The 19,779-nt window shown below is 36.0% G+C and overlaps 4 protein-coding genes, 1 long non-coding RNA gene and 1 pseudogene across 5 annotated transcripts in view; 3 read left to right on the forward strand and 3 right to left on the reverse strand.

Moving 5' to 3' along the window:
* Positions 1–19,779, forward strand: part of LOC145934993 (uncharacterized) — a 130,550-nt gene that overhangs the window by 44,840 nt on the left and 65,931 nt on the right. The window contains exons 5-6 of the long non-coding RNA XR_014425142.1: positions 12,657–12,839; positions 13,010–13,054. This is a non-coding gene — a long non-coding RNA (uncharacterized LOC145934993). The remainder of the gene's footprint in view (positions 1–12,656; positions 12,840–13,009; positions 13,055–19,779) is intronic.
* On the reverse strand, positions 1,126–2,151 carry LOC145935648 (uncharacterized; annotated as a pseudogene).
* On the forward strand, positions 2,879–4,430 carry LOC145935089 (uncharacterized). The gene is made up of 2 exons (XM_083036149.1): positions 2,879–3,762; positions 3,932–4,430. The coding sequence occupies exons 1-2, from the start codon at positions 2,943–2,945 to the stop codon at positions 4,408–4,410; spliced, it is 1,299 nt and encodes a 432-aa protein (XP_082892275.1). The 5' UTR covers positions 2,879–2,942; the 3' UTR covers positions 4,411–4,430.
* Positions 5,326–6,066, reverse strand: LOC145935414 (uncharacterized). Its single transcript, XM_083036742.1, has one exon. The coding sequence runs from the start codon at positions 6,064–6,066 to the stop codon at positions 5,326–5,328; it is 741 nt and encodes a 246-aa protein (XP_082892868.1).
* On the forward strand, positions 7,449–8,222 carry LOC145935181 (uncharacterized). Its single transcript, XM_083036298.1, has one exon. The coding sequence runs from the start codon at positions 7,449–7,451 to the stop codon at positions 8,220–8,222; it is 774 nt and encodes a 257-aa protein (XP_082892424.1).
* LOC145935295 (uncharacterized) lies at positions 14,356–15,204 on the reverse strand. The gene has a single exon (XM_083036482.1). The coding sequence runs from the start codon at positions 15,202–15,204 to the stop codon at positions 14,356–14,358; it is 849 nt and encodes a 282-aa protein (XP_082892608.1).

The following is a 19,779-nucleotide window of genomic DNA, read 5'->3' on the forward strand; positions in this document are numbered from 1 at the left end:
CAGCTTGCAGAGCGGCACCTGATTTATGTATTCGCGCCGCGTTCCACCGCTTCCGATATACATGCGCCTTCATATAGAGATTCGTATATACATAAACGGGCAGATACATATAATACAACCGCCGAGTGTGTGCACGTATATGCATACGACGATGCGTGTAGTTTACACGCGGAGTATACATACGTACGTACATACGCGGCGCTCGCGCAGATACGTATGCGAGGACGGTAGGTGCCGCGGCTTATTGTTGATGAATGCGGGGAACCCGAGCTCACTGAGCCACGAAGGGAATACGGGCTTTATGTGTATATCGTAGTAGACTACGGCGGGAATGGAAGGAATAGAGAAAGCGATAGGTATACGTTACCGAAGTGGAATGGCCCCGCGTATGGCTCCTCCAGCAAAACCCATAATGAGAACGCGGGGAGATACAACGATACCTGTATATATGCATCAATTATATGTTTTGATTCTCATTTCGCGGCCGGACCATACGCGAAAGATTGCAATTTATCGGCGCAACAATACGGGCATTATTAATATCCATTAACCGGCCCAATGTGGCTCATCTCATCCGTATTCAATCATCGGTCGGTTGCGAATAATAAATAAAAGTAAGATGGGCGGTGTCGTGATGAATTGAGAAATAAAATTTATTCAAAGCGAAGACTTACACCGACTAAAAAAAATTAATTCAAGCTAGAATAAAAGATGTAATGAAAATATCAAGCTGTAAAAAAGAAAACAGAATTTAAAAAATTTAAATAATTTTAAAATAGAAAACAATATACTTTTTAGTCAATTGATTTAATATTAAAATAAAAAGAATCAACATAACATAATAAACTGAATATACAAACAAGATTCGCGCGCTTTTATTTAATTTTATATTTTATAAACGCACAATGCGCACGTATATTATAAAAGATATGACGTGAAATACAATGAAAATATGCATATTTAAATACATGAATATAAATAAATATGTACATTAAATATATTGTACATTTAAACATATACGCGCGTTTGAATATTTTTAAATTTCTCTCCTTGAAATCAATAGTCCTCCTACAATCGTCACTCACACAAGCGCTGCACACTTGTCGAGCTGTCATTGCTGAAAGCGAACTTTCAACCCTTCGCTAAGCCAGTCTGCTTTATGAATCCGTCAAAGTTCTCGAAGAATCCGTCGTAGCGTGACCTTGGGCTTCTCGGTCGTCTCTTGTCTTTTCGAACTTACCCCACTCGTTGGCTTCCACATCGACTAATCTGGAACGGTTGCTCTTGCCTTTCGCGTACGTGTCTTTGATGCTGGTGCGTTTTTCGCCGTGCTTCTCAAAGTGTTCGTTCTGACGATCATCGTCATGGAAGTCGGTGTCTTTCTCGAATTCATCCTCGTGATAAACGTTGCGATATCTGACGTTATGAGTCTTCTCGCGACCATTTCCAGTTTTGTAAATATTTTTCTTTTTTTTCGCAACCTTCTCTTCACGCTTCTTTGCGCGATCCTCATTTTCGAAATGACTCTTTCTCGCACCGGAAGCTCCGGTATCCTCGCTCTTCTTGCTCTCCTGCTTCAAAATCATCTTTTAAATCTACCTCATGAACGCCGAGACTCTCGTTACCGCGATCATTCCTCGCAATCTGCTCCTCATGCTTCGACGCGGCATAATGCGCATCGCCATTTCGACCAAATCCCCCGAATTTACCGAAATCCTCGTCATCGTTTATCATCAAAGCTCGTAATGTCGCGCTCTCGCGAACCGAAGTGCCGGTTTGCGGTTTCGCGAATGCAAACTCCATGTGGGTGACTCCAGGCGGCTTCACGCCCTTATAACCGTGCGGCAGCATCTCCGCCTCCGGTTCTATGATCAAAGGTAGTAGGACCGGATTGCTCTTCGCTCTTGTAGCGATCGCTCTTAACGGGCTATTCTCCTCGAAGTTCTCCGCACTATCCTCGTGGATTTCGAACAATTTAGTCGCAGGTATCTCTTTCTCGAAGCCGTCGTCAGTCGATTCCGGATCGTACAATCTCGAGCTGCTAATGTGCATCTGGTTCGATCGATCTCTCATCGGATGCGCGCAAACACAGAGCACCATGTAGAGCACCATGTACCAACCTGCTCTGAACCATTTTTCACAGACCCTCATTTGTTTTGTGAAAATTTGCTTGTCTTAATTTTATACAAATTAAATCAAAATTATATTATGTATTCTTGGATAAATCGATTTGGTACGGCTATTTGGATAGAGAGAAATTTCTGATGCAATACAAATCATGCAAACGCGCTGACACACACTGTAATGACAGCGCAATAATACCAGCTCTTTTATATCTCGTGGCAATCGCTCGACCGAACTAGAGACCACTATCGATTTCACATGGCCTCATGGCGTATCTAGTGTAGCGTATAGCCAATTCAAGATCACAGCAGTGACGGTTTACGATGCTAGCTAATCGGCGATGCAAAACAAATGCGCGGGATTAGATTGGAATTTTAGAAAGTAAAAACTTGAGAAATATGTGCTAAATATTTGTTAAAAATATTAACTATTTTCTCTATCAAATAACTTAACATTCAAATTCTATTTTCTTCGACTGAAACTTGATTTATAAACTGTCACCTGGATATTCCCCGTAATTTCGATTAATCGACGAAATTTTTACATTACGCAAAATCGAGGACTCTTAGCTAATGTCTCGGCGAAAGAAATACACTGTCGATAGCTATGCTATGTACTTGAAGCATCGGTGTGACCTTAAAACGCTCGATGACGCTAAACAGTGTGTGACTTACGCGACGCAAGGAAAACGTCCTTCCAACGTGTGTATATAAGACGATAACGCGGACGAACGGATACGACAGTGTCCGGACAATTCAGGCAGGAGACGATAATAGCGATTATTATCCGGCGCGTTGTTTACGAGAACGGAGGTCGCTATGATCGCGAATTTAGTGATGATGCTGCTCGCCGGCATATGCGGCAATAGTGCATCACCAACGGGGACAGCGCATACGATGATGGTCTCTAAGATGAGAATAGCCGATCTCGAGACTTCAGCCGGCGGATATGCGTACAATCAGCAAACGGGCCTTCCGGTCTCGTACATGCGATACACCAATCACGGAAGCGGACGTTACTACCATGCACCGATGCCGGTACATTACGTCGACGGTAGTTCTGCACCTGTTGCGCCCGCCGTTTCTGAAACTGCGTTGTCGCACGAACCTGTTCTGCTCGCATATGCGAATGCGAAGCGTGAAATTGTACCGTACGCGTCGCGCCAGCCTTACCCACGCGATGGATTCATTAATTATGGCACAGGCCAATTAGCGAAATACGCGCAGCCGCTTGAACCGCCTAAGCTGATTGCTCGCGCGCCATATTATTATACGCCGAGCTTATTTAAATCAGTTGGAACGAGTGTGGAAACTATTAATAGAAGCGATGATAAGGAGAACGAGAAGGGTGAAAAAGATGATTATGATAATAATGATGGCGAGAATAATGACGGTGATAAGGAGGATGATAAAGGTCACGCGACGGAGACTCGTAAGAAAGCAGTTGATTTTATAGCAACCCATCCTTTTCACCATCTCGACAACCCTCGGCCAAATATCGACGTTTCGCTCGAACTCGGCGAAAAGTATTCTACCGGGCAGAATTTTGCTCATGGAGAAAAGAGTGACAAAGGGTACGACAAACGAATAGAATTGGACGTAGGTGAACGCGAGCAGCATGATAAAAGCGGGCAACAAGGTAGATTTTTGTTTATTTTTTTAATAGACATTGAATTCTTCAATATATAGATATAGATATTTATATTTTTGCATAAATAAATATTATTTTTCTAGGAATATAAATATCTAAACTTATTGAATATATATATAAAACCGAGCGAAACGTTACTTTTTGTTGAATCTTTCAGAACATTATGATATTGAAAGTGAGAACAAAAAAGGGTACAGCGATGTGGCCGGAAATTATGGACGCTATGATGAGACTGAGAATGGTGAGAAGGGTAGCAGCTATGGGCAAACGTCGTACCACAAAAAGGGTCAAAAAACTAGTGGCTTTCATAAAGTCTACCACAAGGATGAATATAAAAAACATACCGATTTCTATGACGAAAGCCACAAGAAAGGTTATTTCGACAAACACGCTACTGCTGACGAACATCATAATGCTGCCGAGGGTAATTTCAAAAAAGGTGGATATCATGAATCTGAGTTCGATTATCGAAATAGTGGAAAGAAAGCATTTCGCGATAAAGAGCGTATACAGAATAGCGATCAGGGTTATAATAAGGAGAAAGGTGACAATTCTTATCATAATAATTACGAGAATTATGACTTCGATGCAGATACACGCTTAATTAAAAAACATAGAAATGAGAAAGCTAGTTAAGACTATTGAATAATATAGAATGGAACCTTTAATGCTAATGTAATTTATCTATTACTGTTTTATATATTAATTATAATTTATAAAACATAATAAAATAAAAAAGAATTTATAATCGAATATTTCCATGAAACAGGTTTTCAATCCATATCATGCTAAACATGTATCGACAATGTCGATTGTGAATAATATGCTTATAACAGAATTATATTTTGTAATTAAGAATCAACATTGCAAATATAATTGAGATATAGATTTTTGGGATAAATGTAGTTAATAAATTTGTAATATTAATTTGTATTATATGTTTGCTGCATAAAATTATAGATACATAATTGAGATCAATTTGATTTAAATTAGATTGTTTGTATTAAAGATACATAATTTTCAAGGAACGCTTAATAAAACAAAAACAGTGACAATTGCATCATTGAATGCGGTAACTGCCCGATATTACGGTTTTATGGAAATAGTATGTAACGAGAGACCATATTTTCTTTTGACAGCTGTACCGCAGAAGCGTGACTGATGTAGCACAAAACATAAAACTTCACTAAATTATTACGACAGTTACCGATTTCGCGACACGCGTTACGCTCGCGGTGTGCAAATAATTCAAATTTCATTTTACGTCCAATATACATTTATAGTGTTGTAAGAGTCTGATTAATGCAAGCTATTGCGTGTTGGTGAAAACATGTGGCAGCATAAGAAAAATGATGATTTAATAAATGCATGTGATATTTTGCAGTTAATTGACATAACATCGCGATATAGCATGAAAGAATGTATAAATAATATGTAATAAATCTGTTAGAAAAATTTATTTTGCTCGTCGAAACGTACAACAATTAATGCAGCGTGACAAAACGCCACTCAACAAGCAATAGGAGCGAAATGATGAATCTCATATTTATATCAATGTCCCTTTTTGAATCCCCAATGCTTGTGATCTTCATGGCCGCCCTTCTTGCCATGGTGGGAATGATGATGATGATGCTCCTCGTGATCGCCATGGCCCTTATGACCTTTATGATCGTGATGATGATGTCCCTTTTCATGATGACCTTTCTTGCCATAATCATCCTCGTGATGATGATGATCATGGTGGCCTTTTTTAAAGTGACCGCCCTTCTTATGTCCGTGTTCATGATGATGGCCACCGTGGTCTTCATGATGACCGTGATCATCATGTTCGTCGAAGAATTTCTTATCTTTCTTAAACTCGTCGAGTTTGTGGACCTCGTGATGTCCCTTCGTGTTGTGGCCCTTGCCATAATGTCCTTTCTCGTGGAACTTGTGACCCTTCTCACCTTTTTCGCCCTTGTGATGTTCGCCGTAGTAGCCGTCATCGTGATGATGATGCTTCTTATGCCCATCTTCTTCGTGAAAATGTCCGGAATGTCCCTCTTTGTCGTGATGCCCCTTTTCTCCTTTTTCGTCATGATGGTGCGACTTATATCCTTTATCGCCTTTTCCGCCATGTTTGTGATGATGATCGGAATGATGCTCTTCTCCATGCCCGCTCTCGTGATGATGGCCGTGAGTAGCAGCTACCTGCAGGTCGTCGTAATAAGCCCTCGGGATCTCACGTGCGGTGGTCACGCAATAAGAGGCGATGCACGTTGCCAGCAGGCAAATCGCCGCCAATCTGCTCATCGTGCCGTATTTATCCTCGTTTAATCCAATATCAACGAGAGGTGTTTAACTTCGCTGCCGTGATCGCTAGGTATGATTAAATCGCTCGCCCCGCTCGGATTATATATCGATCGCAGGATAATCGATATGAGGGTAGGCTCTCTTTCGTGGCTTATTACGTCGTTGCGAAAGCAACGTTTCCTTAACCTGTTTAAATTGTAATGCGGATTTCAGTGAACCCGCGACTATTGTTCGGACCGTTACGTAATTTAATTGAAATCGTTGTCCTGCTTACCAAACTACGTCTATGCAGCCTAAATAACGCGTTTTTATTGTTCTACCAAACCGCAGCACATTGACTTTCAACAGCTTTAATTTATTCCTATAACTGATGGAAATTTATACGATTAATATATTTTTTTACGAAGACAAACACAAAGATATAATATATAGCTAAATATTATTATTGAGTGTCAGAGAATAGTACGATAAAAAATACTGCTTCGATCAGATGCGACAGAGCAGATAAATTTAGCAATAAAAGTCGATAAATCATTCTGATTTATACTATGCATCTCGTTTTGTCTATCGTTAACTGTTAAATGGACAAATTTATTTACTGATAAATTCTAGATTAATCTCGCTATTTTAGGTGTAAGATTCGCTGACATTTTAATTAATTGTAAATTTAAACTAATTCAATTTTTAAAATTTTTGTTCACGAGGGTCATTGTCGTTTATTTTTCAGCAATAAAATTAATTAGTATAAAATATTGTTCTTCTATTATTTTTTCGGGGCAATGTATTTTTTCACTAGTTTAAAAATTTGTTTTTAAAACATTTGTTGTTTTATTAAAATTTATTTCATTAAAAATTTGTACTTAAAACATAATTTTATTTTATTAAAATTTGATTCATTTATATATAATAGAATATTATCTTTTTTTAAATATATGTGTATGTGTATATTGCATATATTGCAATTTAATATTTTATTTAATATGTAATTTTTCAAAAAGTTTTAAAAAATATATGCTTTATAACCTATAAATACACATAATTAAACATATTTATATATTCTTTATATATATTACGATCTGTTTTTTTTTTCTCTTCTGCTTTTTACTAACAGTAAAAGCATAAAAGTAATATCGTTTTGCTCTCTTAAGTAATCCAAGATTGACAACAATTCTCTACGACTAATAGTTCATTTAAGCAACAGTATACAGTATAGAACAAGTGTTTTACGAAATACTAGCCCAGTATTGTGAGAGAAATTAAACAAGAGCTAAGGAATGAAAGCGATTACGTACAAAGCATTAGTGGAACCACAGGTATATAAGCTTTGCTTTAAAGATTGTTGATCAGTCAATTGTACTCGTTGGTTCTACGAGAGAACCAACATGGCTAAATACATAGGTCCATGCTTGCTCCTTGTAACGGCTGTGATATGCATGGTCATTGCCGTATCTTCGGCGCGAGATGTCCGAAATATGACAGATTTAGAGATGGCCGGTACTCATCATCATGGTCATCATCACGAGCACGGTGGAGGTCACGAGCATCATTCTCACGATTTTGGAGAACATGGTGAAAAAGGCCACAAAGGCCATAAAGGTCATCATCATCACGAGAAAGGAGACCACGGTCACCACGGCAAAGAACATCACGAGGGTCATCATCACGAGCATGGTGGCCATAAGAAGGGTCATCACGATGAGCATGATGAGCACGGCAGTCATCACGAGCACGAACACGGACATAAAAAGTCGAAATTTGGCCATGGAAAAGGCCACAAGAAGGGCGAGAAAACTCACGGTTATCATCATAAATCGCACAAAGATGAATTCCATAAAGATCACAAATTCTACGATGATTACCACAAAGGTGGTCACCATGAGAAGCATGGCGATCATCACGACCATCACCACGGAAAGGAAGGCCATCATAAGAAGGGTGGACATCATCATTCCGGCCATCATGAGGATCATCATGGTAAAAAAGGTCACCATGATAAAGGGCATTACGATGACGATCATCATGGCCATCATGGCAAACATGGTCACGAAGAACACCATCATCATCATGAGGATTACGGGAAAAAAAGCGAGCATCATGGCGGTAAAAAGCATGGTTTTTCGAGCGGTCATCATGGTCACCACGGTCATCATCGTTAATCATGCAAAACTTATCAATTTAATGAAACATAAACATAACAGAATAAATTTTTATCGTTTATTCCTTGTTTTTTTCATTAACTATTTTTAGGATATCGAATAATATATATAAATTTATTTCGTTATTGAGAAATTAAAATGTTTAGAACAACATGATTAAATGTATTATTTCCTTTAGTAATTCCCATACACGCCCATAGCATAGAATAATTTTATGTGATATTTATATCGACATAGAGAGATATTTTAACTTGTATTAAAACATATAATATTGTCATTATATATATCATTATACATATATGTATGATGAAGAGATATGTCTTTTGCATAGAAACGTAATATATGTGAATCATATTTTCCATTTACTTTGATAGTTTTATGTCAAAAATATTTATTACATATTTATTGTACATATACATATTTATTATTAGAACACACACACACACCACACAATATATTATATACTTTTATTAATATTTTTAAATTCAAGATTTAAGTATTATTTAATATCCGTATTAATCAGAATTAAGTAATCTAAATTTATAAAATTTTTTTCTTTGATAAAATGCAAGTAAGCATATTAATTCATAATAATATGATATTTACTTTTATCATATTAAAAGAAACTGTGTTAGTTTATTTAATATCTTTTAGTTTAGTTATGTATTTTTATATATATTTAAATGTACGATGAAGAGAAGAATATCTTAAGTGATGAGTGTTTTAAAGATGAAAGTCTTAAAGATGTCTTAAAAATGAATTAATTGAATATTCAATGTTGACTAAAATGTAAAATTTTTTCTCTCATTTTTGTTAAAACTTGAAACTTGTAAAATCGGTAAAAAATTTATAGAAATACATAAAATATATGATGTATAAAATCGTATGCCGCTAACTAGGCAAAAATTAATAATGTATAAATCTGAGTCAGATTATAGAAATGAAAATTTTTATAGCTCTGTACTGTAATGAAAGTATTTATTTTAATCGTTTTATATTTGATTTCAATTTATACAATAAAAAAAAATATTGACACAATATAACTTTTTATTATATGTCAATTCAATCTATCGAAAATTGATAGAGAAAGTTCAATCAAAATATCAAGTAATTGGTTTATATAATTTTAAACAACTAATAGATTATATAATAGAATCGATAGGTGTGTTAAAATCTAATATATCGGAACAAATATTTACATTGTATAAAACTCAAAAAGCTTGTGCTTATAATTTACTATAGTTTTTTAATGTAATGTAAAAATTCTCTCTGCAAGGATCAATAATTGACGCAGCATTTGATATTTTATTAATTATAATGTAATTTATTGTCTGATGATATTTTCATATACACATAAATATAAATCAGTAATTAGTCAATTTTCAAAGATCTACTGCTTCTTTACAATTTAACTGGATATATATTGAATGATGCAAATTATGAGTATCGTAAATTATATCGTAAAACCAACATGCCTGAAATCATTGCTGTTAATAAAAATTCCTATATTCGATAGCTATTTATCAAATTCCGATATTAAGCAGCATTAAATTCGCCGTTGGGTATAATGCATTATCGAATAGTAGTAAATAAAGCATATTCTCGTATCACGTCTTATATTTCGTACAATGAATACTTCCAAGAATACACTGCAACTCATTTATTACGCTTATTATCTAAATGTTCGTTAATTAAAAGAGAAATTGTACGATTGCGCAATGATCATATACATATATGGAAATTATATAGCATATATGAAAAAATATTGTGCAATATTTTCGACTGAAATTTATCATTTATTATTATAGCTATAGTGCTCTGAATCTGCTTTAAAAAGACTTTGCGACTACGACTGCTATTTACCATCTTATACATGTATACGCTCGATATATTATAAAAACGAAGACGAAACGAGAGCACAGGATCTACTATCGTATTCACCCCGCCGCGAATTTGATTAACGATCTCACGCTGTAGCGAATGAGCTCGTCATTTCCATGGCGGCGTCCGTCCGAATTGAATTCCGGCATCCCGGACGCGGATTAACGGGCCTTTATGCACTTCTTTACTGCCACGTACGATGCAGCGGGTGTTCAGGGTCGGTGCGAGGCTATTCTCCACCGGAGATTGCATGCGCGCGGCAACGAACCTACTTGAAATGCTCCGCCATGTGACAATTCCGGCGGCCGACGAAAGGGTCCACCATTGTTTCGGCTCGTAATGCATGTGTGGGTAGTTTAATTAATGTAATTGAAGTAGCCGTGGCGCGATAAAAAAGGAGAAACACGAAACGCTCGTATAAGAAGTACGCACGACCGCGCGTTGTTCTGTGATTCTGCGTACTTTCGTGGAAGCAGAATAATCGCGCTATTCGACCAAATTAATGAGAGGCTCAGAAACACGTGACATTTGCATTGCACTTCCGTGAGTTTTCAGACTAGGAGGCGAAATAAAGGAATTTTTTCACATTGTCTTTCGTATTTTTGCAAAACAAAATATACTCGAGTCATTTACATTTGCATTTCTTTAAACTAATTATACATGTCAAGTATAGAGTAATAAAGATAAGTTATTTCTTATGGAAAAGTATAAATATGAACGAAAAATACAAGAGTTATTTAATATATATTGTTACTGAAAACTATCTAAGTGAGATTCGCCCTGAATTCGGAGTACCTTTAATAAAATTTTCACGAAGCCGAAGCAACCTCTCGAATAATAAATGACTTGCGAGCTACAGTCGTATAATGAAAATTGCATCATCCGACCGCGCAAGAAATCCTTTGACGACATAAGCTGCTAGATTAAATATTTGGATTAAGCTCATCTTGTTGGCGTATTCATTGTATCGCGCTAAAAACCAAGATGTAATCAAGTTTGTTCATAATCAAAGCTTTACGCCATCAACAGCACGTATATAAGTGAATGTTCTTAATCCGTTTATAAGTGAAACATCGAGCAAACGCAGACGGAAACAGATTGAAAAATTTTATTTGCCTAAATTGTATTTGTCAATTTTAGATTTTATTTTATACTTTTATTTATACTTTTTTCAAAGACATCTTTTATAGTAAAAATACTAATCGTGTATACCTATGTAAAAATTTAATATTTTTATTATTTGTAAACATAATTAATTGTTTATAAATTATATGCACAAAGATATATTTACATATTCTCTAAAATCTACATTGATTAATCGACAAATAATGAGCGCTAGTTATGTATGCACATTTGCAGGAGACAATTTACATTAAGCAATATGTATGTTTTCGACGGCTTGCACTGACTGGTTAAATCGTCATAATGCAGCATTATAATGGAAATAAGCGTGAGAGATCGAGAGAGAAATTAGCTAGATATAAAATTTTTATAAAATTACTTGTGTAAAATGTTAGCATTTATTTTTTACAAAAAACAAAAACTAGAACAACACAAGCGCGCGCTACGCACGCGCCATTCTTCGATTTTATGTTAAAAAAAATAATATTTAAAAAAAATAATATAAAGTTTGTTTAAACTCGATTAATATTTTTTTTACAGAAATCAGTCGATTAAAGCGTTAATTTGCGAATTAAATTTTAAAATAATGCAAAAATTAAATAGTGATATGTTGTAAATAATATGTTATTTTTGATTAATATTTTTTGACAGAAATCAGCAGATAACTGTCTAAAATATTATAACATATTTTATTTAAAACATATTATTATTTTAATTTGTATAACATATTATTTTAAAAATTAATTAGCAAATTAACGCTTTAATCAGCTAATTTCTATCAAAAAATATTAATAAAGCGAAAATTTGCTAATTAAATATTCTAGCTTACATATTTATATTTATATTGTGTATGTTATAATTTGCTAATTAAATTTTAAAATAATAATATGGTAAAAGTTATAAAATAGTAATATGTTGTAAATAATATGTTATAATACCTTATTCTCGATTAATATTTTCTTTCTAAAGTTATATCTTTTCGAACGAATCTCCTTCGAGTTTTAATTAATTATTAAATTAAGTCATGTTCAGTTATCGCGCGCGCTATTAGAGTGAAGTTGCCGATGTTCGTAGCCTCGGCCATTATTGAAACGCCGCGAGTATCAGCAGTTGGAGCTGCGTCCCGCTGTGATTAATTAGTAAGCATAATCGTTAGACACGATTTCTAACCTTTGTATTATAATATTTATCAATCGCATATCATAATTTCAACGGTAATATGTAGTCGTAATTGTTTGAAACGCATATTTTGCGAAAAATTCGATGCAAAATTTCTTGCCAACATAACCCAACTTAATCTGTTGTCGCGCGCGCGAATGCGTTGCGATCCGTGGATATATTTATCGTTAATTCTAGTTTATATATTTATATTGTGTATGTTATAATGCGAAATAAGATTATTCTAATATGTATGTATTTTATTTGTTACAGATACCACTGCGATACACAGTGCGATTCACGCGTCGTGTCGGGAGTGCCGTGTAAAGTATCGGGCGATCGTAATTATTCGTATTTTCGCGAGTGTCGTGAATGCTTCGAAGGAACAATGACGGTCGACCAAGAGAGGAGGAGGAGGCCCGGGGAGGCATCGGGCGACATCGGGGCAACTGTGAGGTATGCAAAATAAAAACATTTTTTTCTAAACTACATTGAAATATTCGATCGTTTCCAGACTTTCAAAACACCCTGTACGCACACACACACACACACACACACCCATACCCACACCCATACCCACACACATACACACATGTATATATATAATTTAAATATTTTGTTTTCAGATCAACATGTGTGCTGTGTACTACAACTCCGCTATTGCAGTATCGGTGAGTGAGAAATTGTTTATTTCGATTAAGTATTAGAACATGCCTTTTTTTAGAAAGGGATTAATTCTAAAATGGCATGTGTTGATCTGAAGAAAATCAACGATATGAAAGAAGCGAGATGTATGGAATACATTATTTTTAAATATTGCTATAGTTGCATATATTATAAGTTGCATATAGTACGGCTCGTCTTTATTTTTTAAATATTGCTATAAGTTGCATATAATAGTATAGCTCGTTTTTATTTTTTAAATAGTCTTAATTATATTGCAAAAAATACATTAACATTTTCATATGCTATATAATCAATGACGTAATATTATGTTGCACAGTATTGCAAGAGATAACATAGCAGCGTATATTATACTGTATTTACCTACAAATTTAACGGTGTCAACTTGCAACGCGCGTTCTCGCGGCACATTAATATCCGGTAATCAATTCAATCAGCTGGCCAATCGATTAACCTCAATTATTGGCACATTAATGATCTGTACTATATGTGATATTAAAATTCATACTACTGGATGGAATTGCTAGTATATTACTCTTGCTTAACAATAGAGATACTGTGTTGAAAAATATTTTAATTGTACAGTAAATTAATTCATGCTTGCTTGTGTGAAATGAAACTGATCAGTCGCTGCTTGCTCACAAAAAAATAATATTGACACGAATCATATATTATTTACAAAATAAGCATTTTATTAAAATAATCTAATTTTTAATCAGATTGATAATAACATGTGACGTTAACGAGATTTTAGTGAGATTTCTGAGTTATTATGAAAGTAAAATCCTCAATTAAATATACAATTACGCATTTGTTCTCACGCAATCATTATTTTTATCAATAAACGGAAGCACACACACAAGACGATAGGAAATGGCAAAATTACTTTAGTTGGGAAGTGGTAAAAGACCGCTAAGAAAAACGATGGCAATAAATCGTGAGGAATCGATAAGGCGTAATATCACGCTGCCGTCTTGACTGTAATGTAGCTGCTGGGACAAATATGAGCTAGGGAGAAACTTATTTGCCACATTAAAACTGAAGGACAAAGAAAAACCAATGAGAAAGGGAGAGAGAGAGAAAGTCTCACAATCAAACAATTTCTTTGCGCGTATTAGTATATTCGCACATATTTATATTATATAAAGAGCAATACAAAATATACATTTATGCAATGTCGTCGCGTATAATCTCTTGTCTGAAGTAAATATAATAACTGTAGAACGAGCGAGATATATATGTATATATTACGAATGATTTTTGATCCATAATATTTGAGTTTACAATTCTAATGCCCTTTCTTATAACCGTATTTTTTTCCGGAATGATGATCGCCTTTCTTGCCATATCCATCGTGATGAGAATGGTGCTCTTCGTGGCCGTGCTTGCCATGGTGGCCCTTGTGATCCTCGTCGTGATGACCTTTGTCATGATGGCCCTTCTTGCCATGATGATCCTCGTGATAACCGGAATGATGATGACCACCCTTTTTATGTTGACCTTCCTTCTTCTCGTGTTGACCATGAAAGTCACCGTGCTTCTCATGATGTCCGCCCTTATGATAATCATCGTAAAACTTATGCTCTTTATGATATTCGTCTTTGTGGAACTTATTGTGGTAACCCTTTGTCTTATGGCCCTTCTTATGGCCCTTCTTCTCGCCAAACTTGCCACCCTTGTGACCCTTTTCGCCCTCGTGATGTTCGCCGTACTTTTCATGCTCGTCATGATGACCTTTCTTTTTGCCACCATGTTCCTCATGATGACCAGAATGATGCTCCTTATCGTGTTTACCGCTGTCGCCTTTATCGTGATGATGATGACTCTTGTATCCCTTCTCACCTTTTCCACCATGGTCCTCGTAATTATGAGATTCATGTTTATGACCACCACCGGATTCGTGATGATGATCTTTATGTTCAGTTGCTGTCGTTTCGAGGTCATCTACCTCTGCGATTGGCGACGACCCCGCGATTGTCTCTAAATGACTTACATGATGGTCATTGTTCTTTCCTCGTACATCGCGCCGACTGATACGCGATTCCACACTGACCAGTTCTCGGGCGTGACACGTTGGGTGTAACGTGAACAAACATATCGCTATGAATGGCAAAAATAGCATCGTGCCTCGCACCATCTCGATCGCACCCGGTTTCGATCGGACTGATGGTCGACGTTACAACGGTTGACACTTAAATATCGATGGTCCATCTACTTCCGCCATGGCATGGCCGGCTGTTTCCGCCAAGTCCACTTTCATCCGCACGACCGCAAGTGTTCCTAAATTTCGTTCCAATCTCCGTTGACACTGGTGCGGTGAGCAGGCACACGGTTTCACACTTCTTCGCATCGCTGCACATTGCGTTTATTCTGCTAGAATATTTCGTCGCGCCGTCTATCTCGTAATATCCATACAATCGGGTGTTAAAACATTATTTGTCGAGCCAGCTTATTGCAATTTCTTGCCTGAAATGACATAACAAATTGATTCGTTAATATTCTTCTAATAATATTTTATATCCAGAATTATCAGCTTTTAATACGCACACACATGCACGAATGTTTCAGACAATTTTTTATTAAATTAGTCGTTCTTTTGATATACCGCGTGAACGCAATATCTGCGCACAAAGTTGTATTCAGTATCAGGAAGAACTTTCCATTACCACTTTTTTCATGATCATCGGTCTGCCGCAGGAACAATATTACGGAAATTTCTAGACCGCAACAGATCACATTATTTTCTTTATTTCGATTTATTCCTTTTCTCATTTGTAATCAATATTTACGTTTAGATATACTTCAATTAATTAAAAAGAAAATATGATTACTTTTTAAATTTATTTTCTCTTCTTTTTCACACAGAAGAATCTCCTTTGTAATAAAACAAAAAGATTTTGAAACATAAATATAAATTCAGGTAGGAAACGGGCTAATAAGAGTGAGGCGCAGAAATTAGGCGCAACAAACTTTGTTTTAAAATTCTTCTCTATTTAATTTGAACGTTTCGATTCTCTTGTTACGTATAATTTCTTCGGGAATTTGTTAATTAATTGAATCGCGAGGGCATTGAATATAACAAATTGTCTCTCACTTTTTTCAGATAATAGCTATTAAATGCATAAAATGTTAAATCTCGGTCAGCTTGAAGCTGACATGGATGGCCCAAATATCTATTTCGAATCAAAGTGGCATCCGGTTGTCCGACACATGCGCGCGTTCGATCAACACCTCGCGTAACGGCGTGACCTCAATCGATATTTGAAGTTAAGTACCCTACCAGATGCTCGCGCAATCATTTTAATTAACGTTATGACGTACAAATACAGATATGCATATGTCACTCTGTGTATACCGTACGAGCGTTTTGATGTCACAACGCGCGCGTCGTTGCGTTCCCCCGGTCATCGATAAGCTGTCTAATTTTACCATTAATCCTATTACCTGCGACATAAATTCGCTTCTCGTAAACACAGCGCCATTTATAACGTCATAAGCCAAAAACAATTTATTGAGTTTTACAGACGTCGGCGACGCGTATATCACCGCTCGGCGTTCGTTGCGCGGGTCGTTTCGGTAACTGTTGACCCATTTGTTCCAACATTCCTGACGGTTTTATTAGATGATCTCGAAAAACTATCGAAAACCGATAAAAATAATGGCCTCCCTAGTCTTAATCTTCCACCGATTCTATTCCAACGCTATATACGATATTTGATCAAATTAGAATTTCGAACGAAAGATCTAAAATTTAATATTAAGACACTTAAAAAATTTGTGCAAATAGTATCCTATGCCGACGAAATAGTTCTCTAACATGTAGTAGAATACAGAATAAGCGAACGATAGCAACGACGATGTCGTATGTAAAATAACGAATTTTCAAACTAGAAAACCGCGACATACCATGATCGTCGATGCTGATCTCCCTTGCAAATTCAAAGTGTCGGCGAATTCGCACTCTGAAATACTGATCGATAGATTCTGACCCTTACTTGGCAACCGTCCTAGATTGAAGATTGGCTCTTACCGGTGTTGGGAGGCGTGCTGCATAATCAAGATAAAGATTGGTTACTGCCCAGTTTCGGCGAGGATCCCCTTAGACAGAGGGAAAACCAAGGGTTCTGCCAAGTTCGATTTCGACTCGGTATCGTCGTAACGGAGATTAGATTAGGTGGCATCGCCGTAGACCTCAGTTCAGATGGAAAGATTGCTTTGTAAGCAGATCCGGGGATCAACGTCGGACCATCCAGATCGTCCGTCTCTTCGTTTGGTCAATGAGCGCGGAGGCGCGGCTTCAATTAGAGTCTAAAATGCCACTGAAATCTTTATGTACGAGTAAAGCACGGTAGAGTGTCGTAAATCGAAGCATGGTTCGTTGACTTTCCAAGCATTTCAGCGTCGTTTCTCTACCGAGGAATAGTAATGCAATGATCAAAATCTGAAAAGTTCTCAGAAATGACTTTTATAATTAGAAAACTCAAACACCGCACTATACTTGTCGTTCTTATTAAAATATTAATATAGATATTAATCGCAATATTATTAGTATTACAAGATAATAACTTGTACTATAAGGTAATTATAGTAATAATACAAAATAAAAATATTCTATTCTTATAGTAATTTTTCAATCTTATGAGCTAAATATCAAGAGCTAAATAACGAGAATTTAAAAATTTAACAGAGAAATTTTAAAAAAATTAAAAATATTTAAGACATTATTATGCTATTAAAATTGAACACTTAAGTAGAAATTTTTATTAATTTTATTAATATAATAATTAGTAAAAAGAAAGAATAAGCACTGCAAATATTGTCAATTCTGCCTCGTTAACTTATGAGGTGTGCAATCAGTTAATGGAATCGTTTGTTCGGACTCACTTAATCCGACGTCCAAACTATCTCACATTGAAGTCTTACCCTCGCGCGCACCATCTTTCCTTCTTCTTTTCTTCCTTTTCGTTCCTTTCATGCCGTTCTCCGCGCGTAGCGTATTCTTTCTCTCTCCCATAGAGTATTCTTGCATGCTGAATAAAACCGTCAGGCTATACGCCGACGAACAAAAGGACCTCGCGCTTTCTGGGTTGCTAATGAAATTGTTTTCTAATTTAAACCCGGAGAGGCCATTCGGTGTAGCTACCATTCTATGGTCAAGAGACCCCAAAAGCTACAAGCTTTTCGGACGATAGCCGCGAGAGAGCTGACAGTAATAATCTGTAATTCGAGCTCCACCTTTGCTTTGTTTGCCTCTTAAACTCGTTTATGCAAACAGTTGGTATTTTCAACTGATCCGTTATCGCGATATTCGCTAATTGCGAATGTGAAAATGTGTGGGAGCGACAAAAATGAGAATATATTGGAATAAAATGTTTTAATGGAATAGACTAATAGAAGAGAAAAAGAGAGAGAGAGAGAGAGAGAGAGAGAGAGAGAGAGATTTTATTAATGTCTACACGTATTACTTTAAATATAGATCCAATAAAAAAAATATAGCTTTTAAATATAGCCGGTTAAATCTGGATTTGCGTTTGATAATGGCTTTTTATTTTAATCCAATGCAATGTGAAGCAAAATTTTAGTCTTCTCAATTCTTTTTTATTAAATATACAGCAGAGAAAAGCAGAAATAATATAAAAAATATATAATAGAATATTAGCGAATATTTAAACATATTTTTCAAATTTATTAATCGCCTTTATTACGCTAGATTACACGGATTCCTGAAATTGATAGAATATGTAAATCGATGACAACAGAATAATTCTTTGTCACGCGTAGCGTTTAATGATAATTATCTCGCACAATTAACAGATCGATTTTCCGCTTTGAGGATGGACAACCACCTGGAAAAATTCCCTCGTCATAAATAATTACAAAGTGGAGACTCATAAATGTTACACGTTTGTAGAGCTAACTATTAGAGCTAAAATATATACACTGCGAGACACGATTCTTGCGTGACGAAAAGCACTTTTTAACATACACTCACGTTTTTATCGTCTTCTGTCAGTTGGAACCATACTGTGTCGGCGATTAGTCGTATCTATCGTATGCCAACCGAGTGGCAGTATCTGCAATCTAGCACGGTTCCAAACCATTGCTATTAAGCGCACAATTAAACCTGGATCTATAATTGTAGCGGAACAAATTTGAAAACTTATTTGCTTTCCGAACGAAACGCAAAACTGCCGTGAACACGTTGCAAACTCATACAAAATACAAAGCGTATTTCTGAGATTTAAAGATATACAGACGGCAAATTCTTGATTCTCTCGGATGATGTTAAATCTGAAATTAGAATTATAAGCTTTGCGACAAACGTAACTACCAAATTATACTCGTACACTCAGGCGAAGGAATTAAACGGCAATTTAATTAGTCGGGATATAACTAGTGTAATAAATGTCCCGTCGCGGCGGTGCGACGTAATTTATTAAAAAATCGAATACTTTATTTTCGCTAAGTAAACATCTCATACGATCAAATCTAAATCATGTTATTAAGAATTAAGTGTCTCGGCTATTGTGATATCAAATTCATTTCTTTTCCACGATAAAAAGAAAAAAGCTTTCGCTTCTTTCGTCATATTTTTCCCCCCATTAAAGGAATTACATTTCTTTAGAGTCTAAACGAATCAGCGACTCTGCGCAAAATGAACGTATTCGTTTTTACGAATTTTTCAATTGACAAGATCAAGCGAAATGCGCTT

Source organism: Prenolepis imparis, unplaced genomic scaffold (assembly GCF_030444845.1).
Source record: "Prenolepis imparis isolate NDT839.2.m4 unplaced genomic scaffold, iyPreImpa1.0 SCAF_4, whole genome shotgun sequence".
In the NCBI taxonomy this organism is placed as follows: Eukaryota; Metazoa; Arthropoda; class Insecta; order Hymenoptera; family Formicidae; genus Prenolepis; species Prenolepis imparis.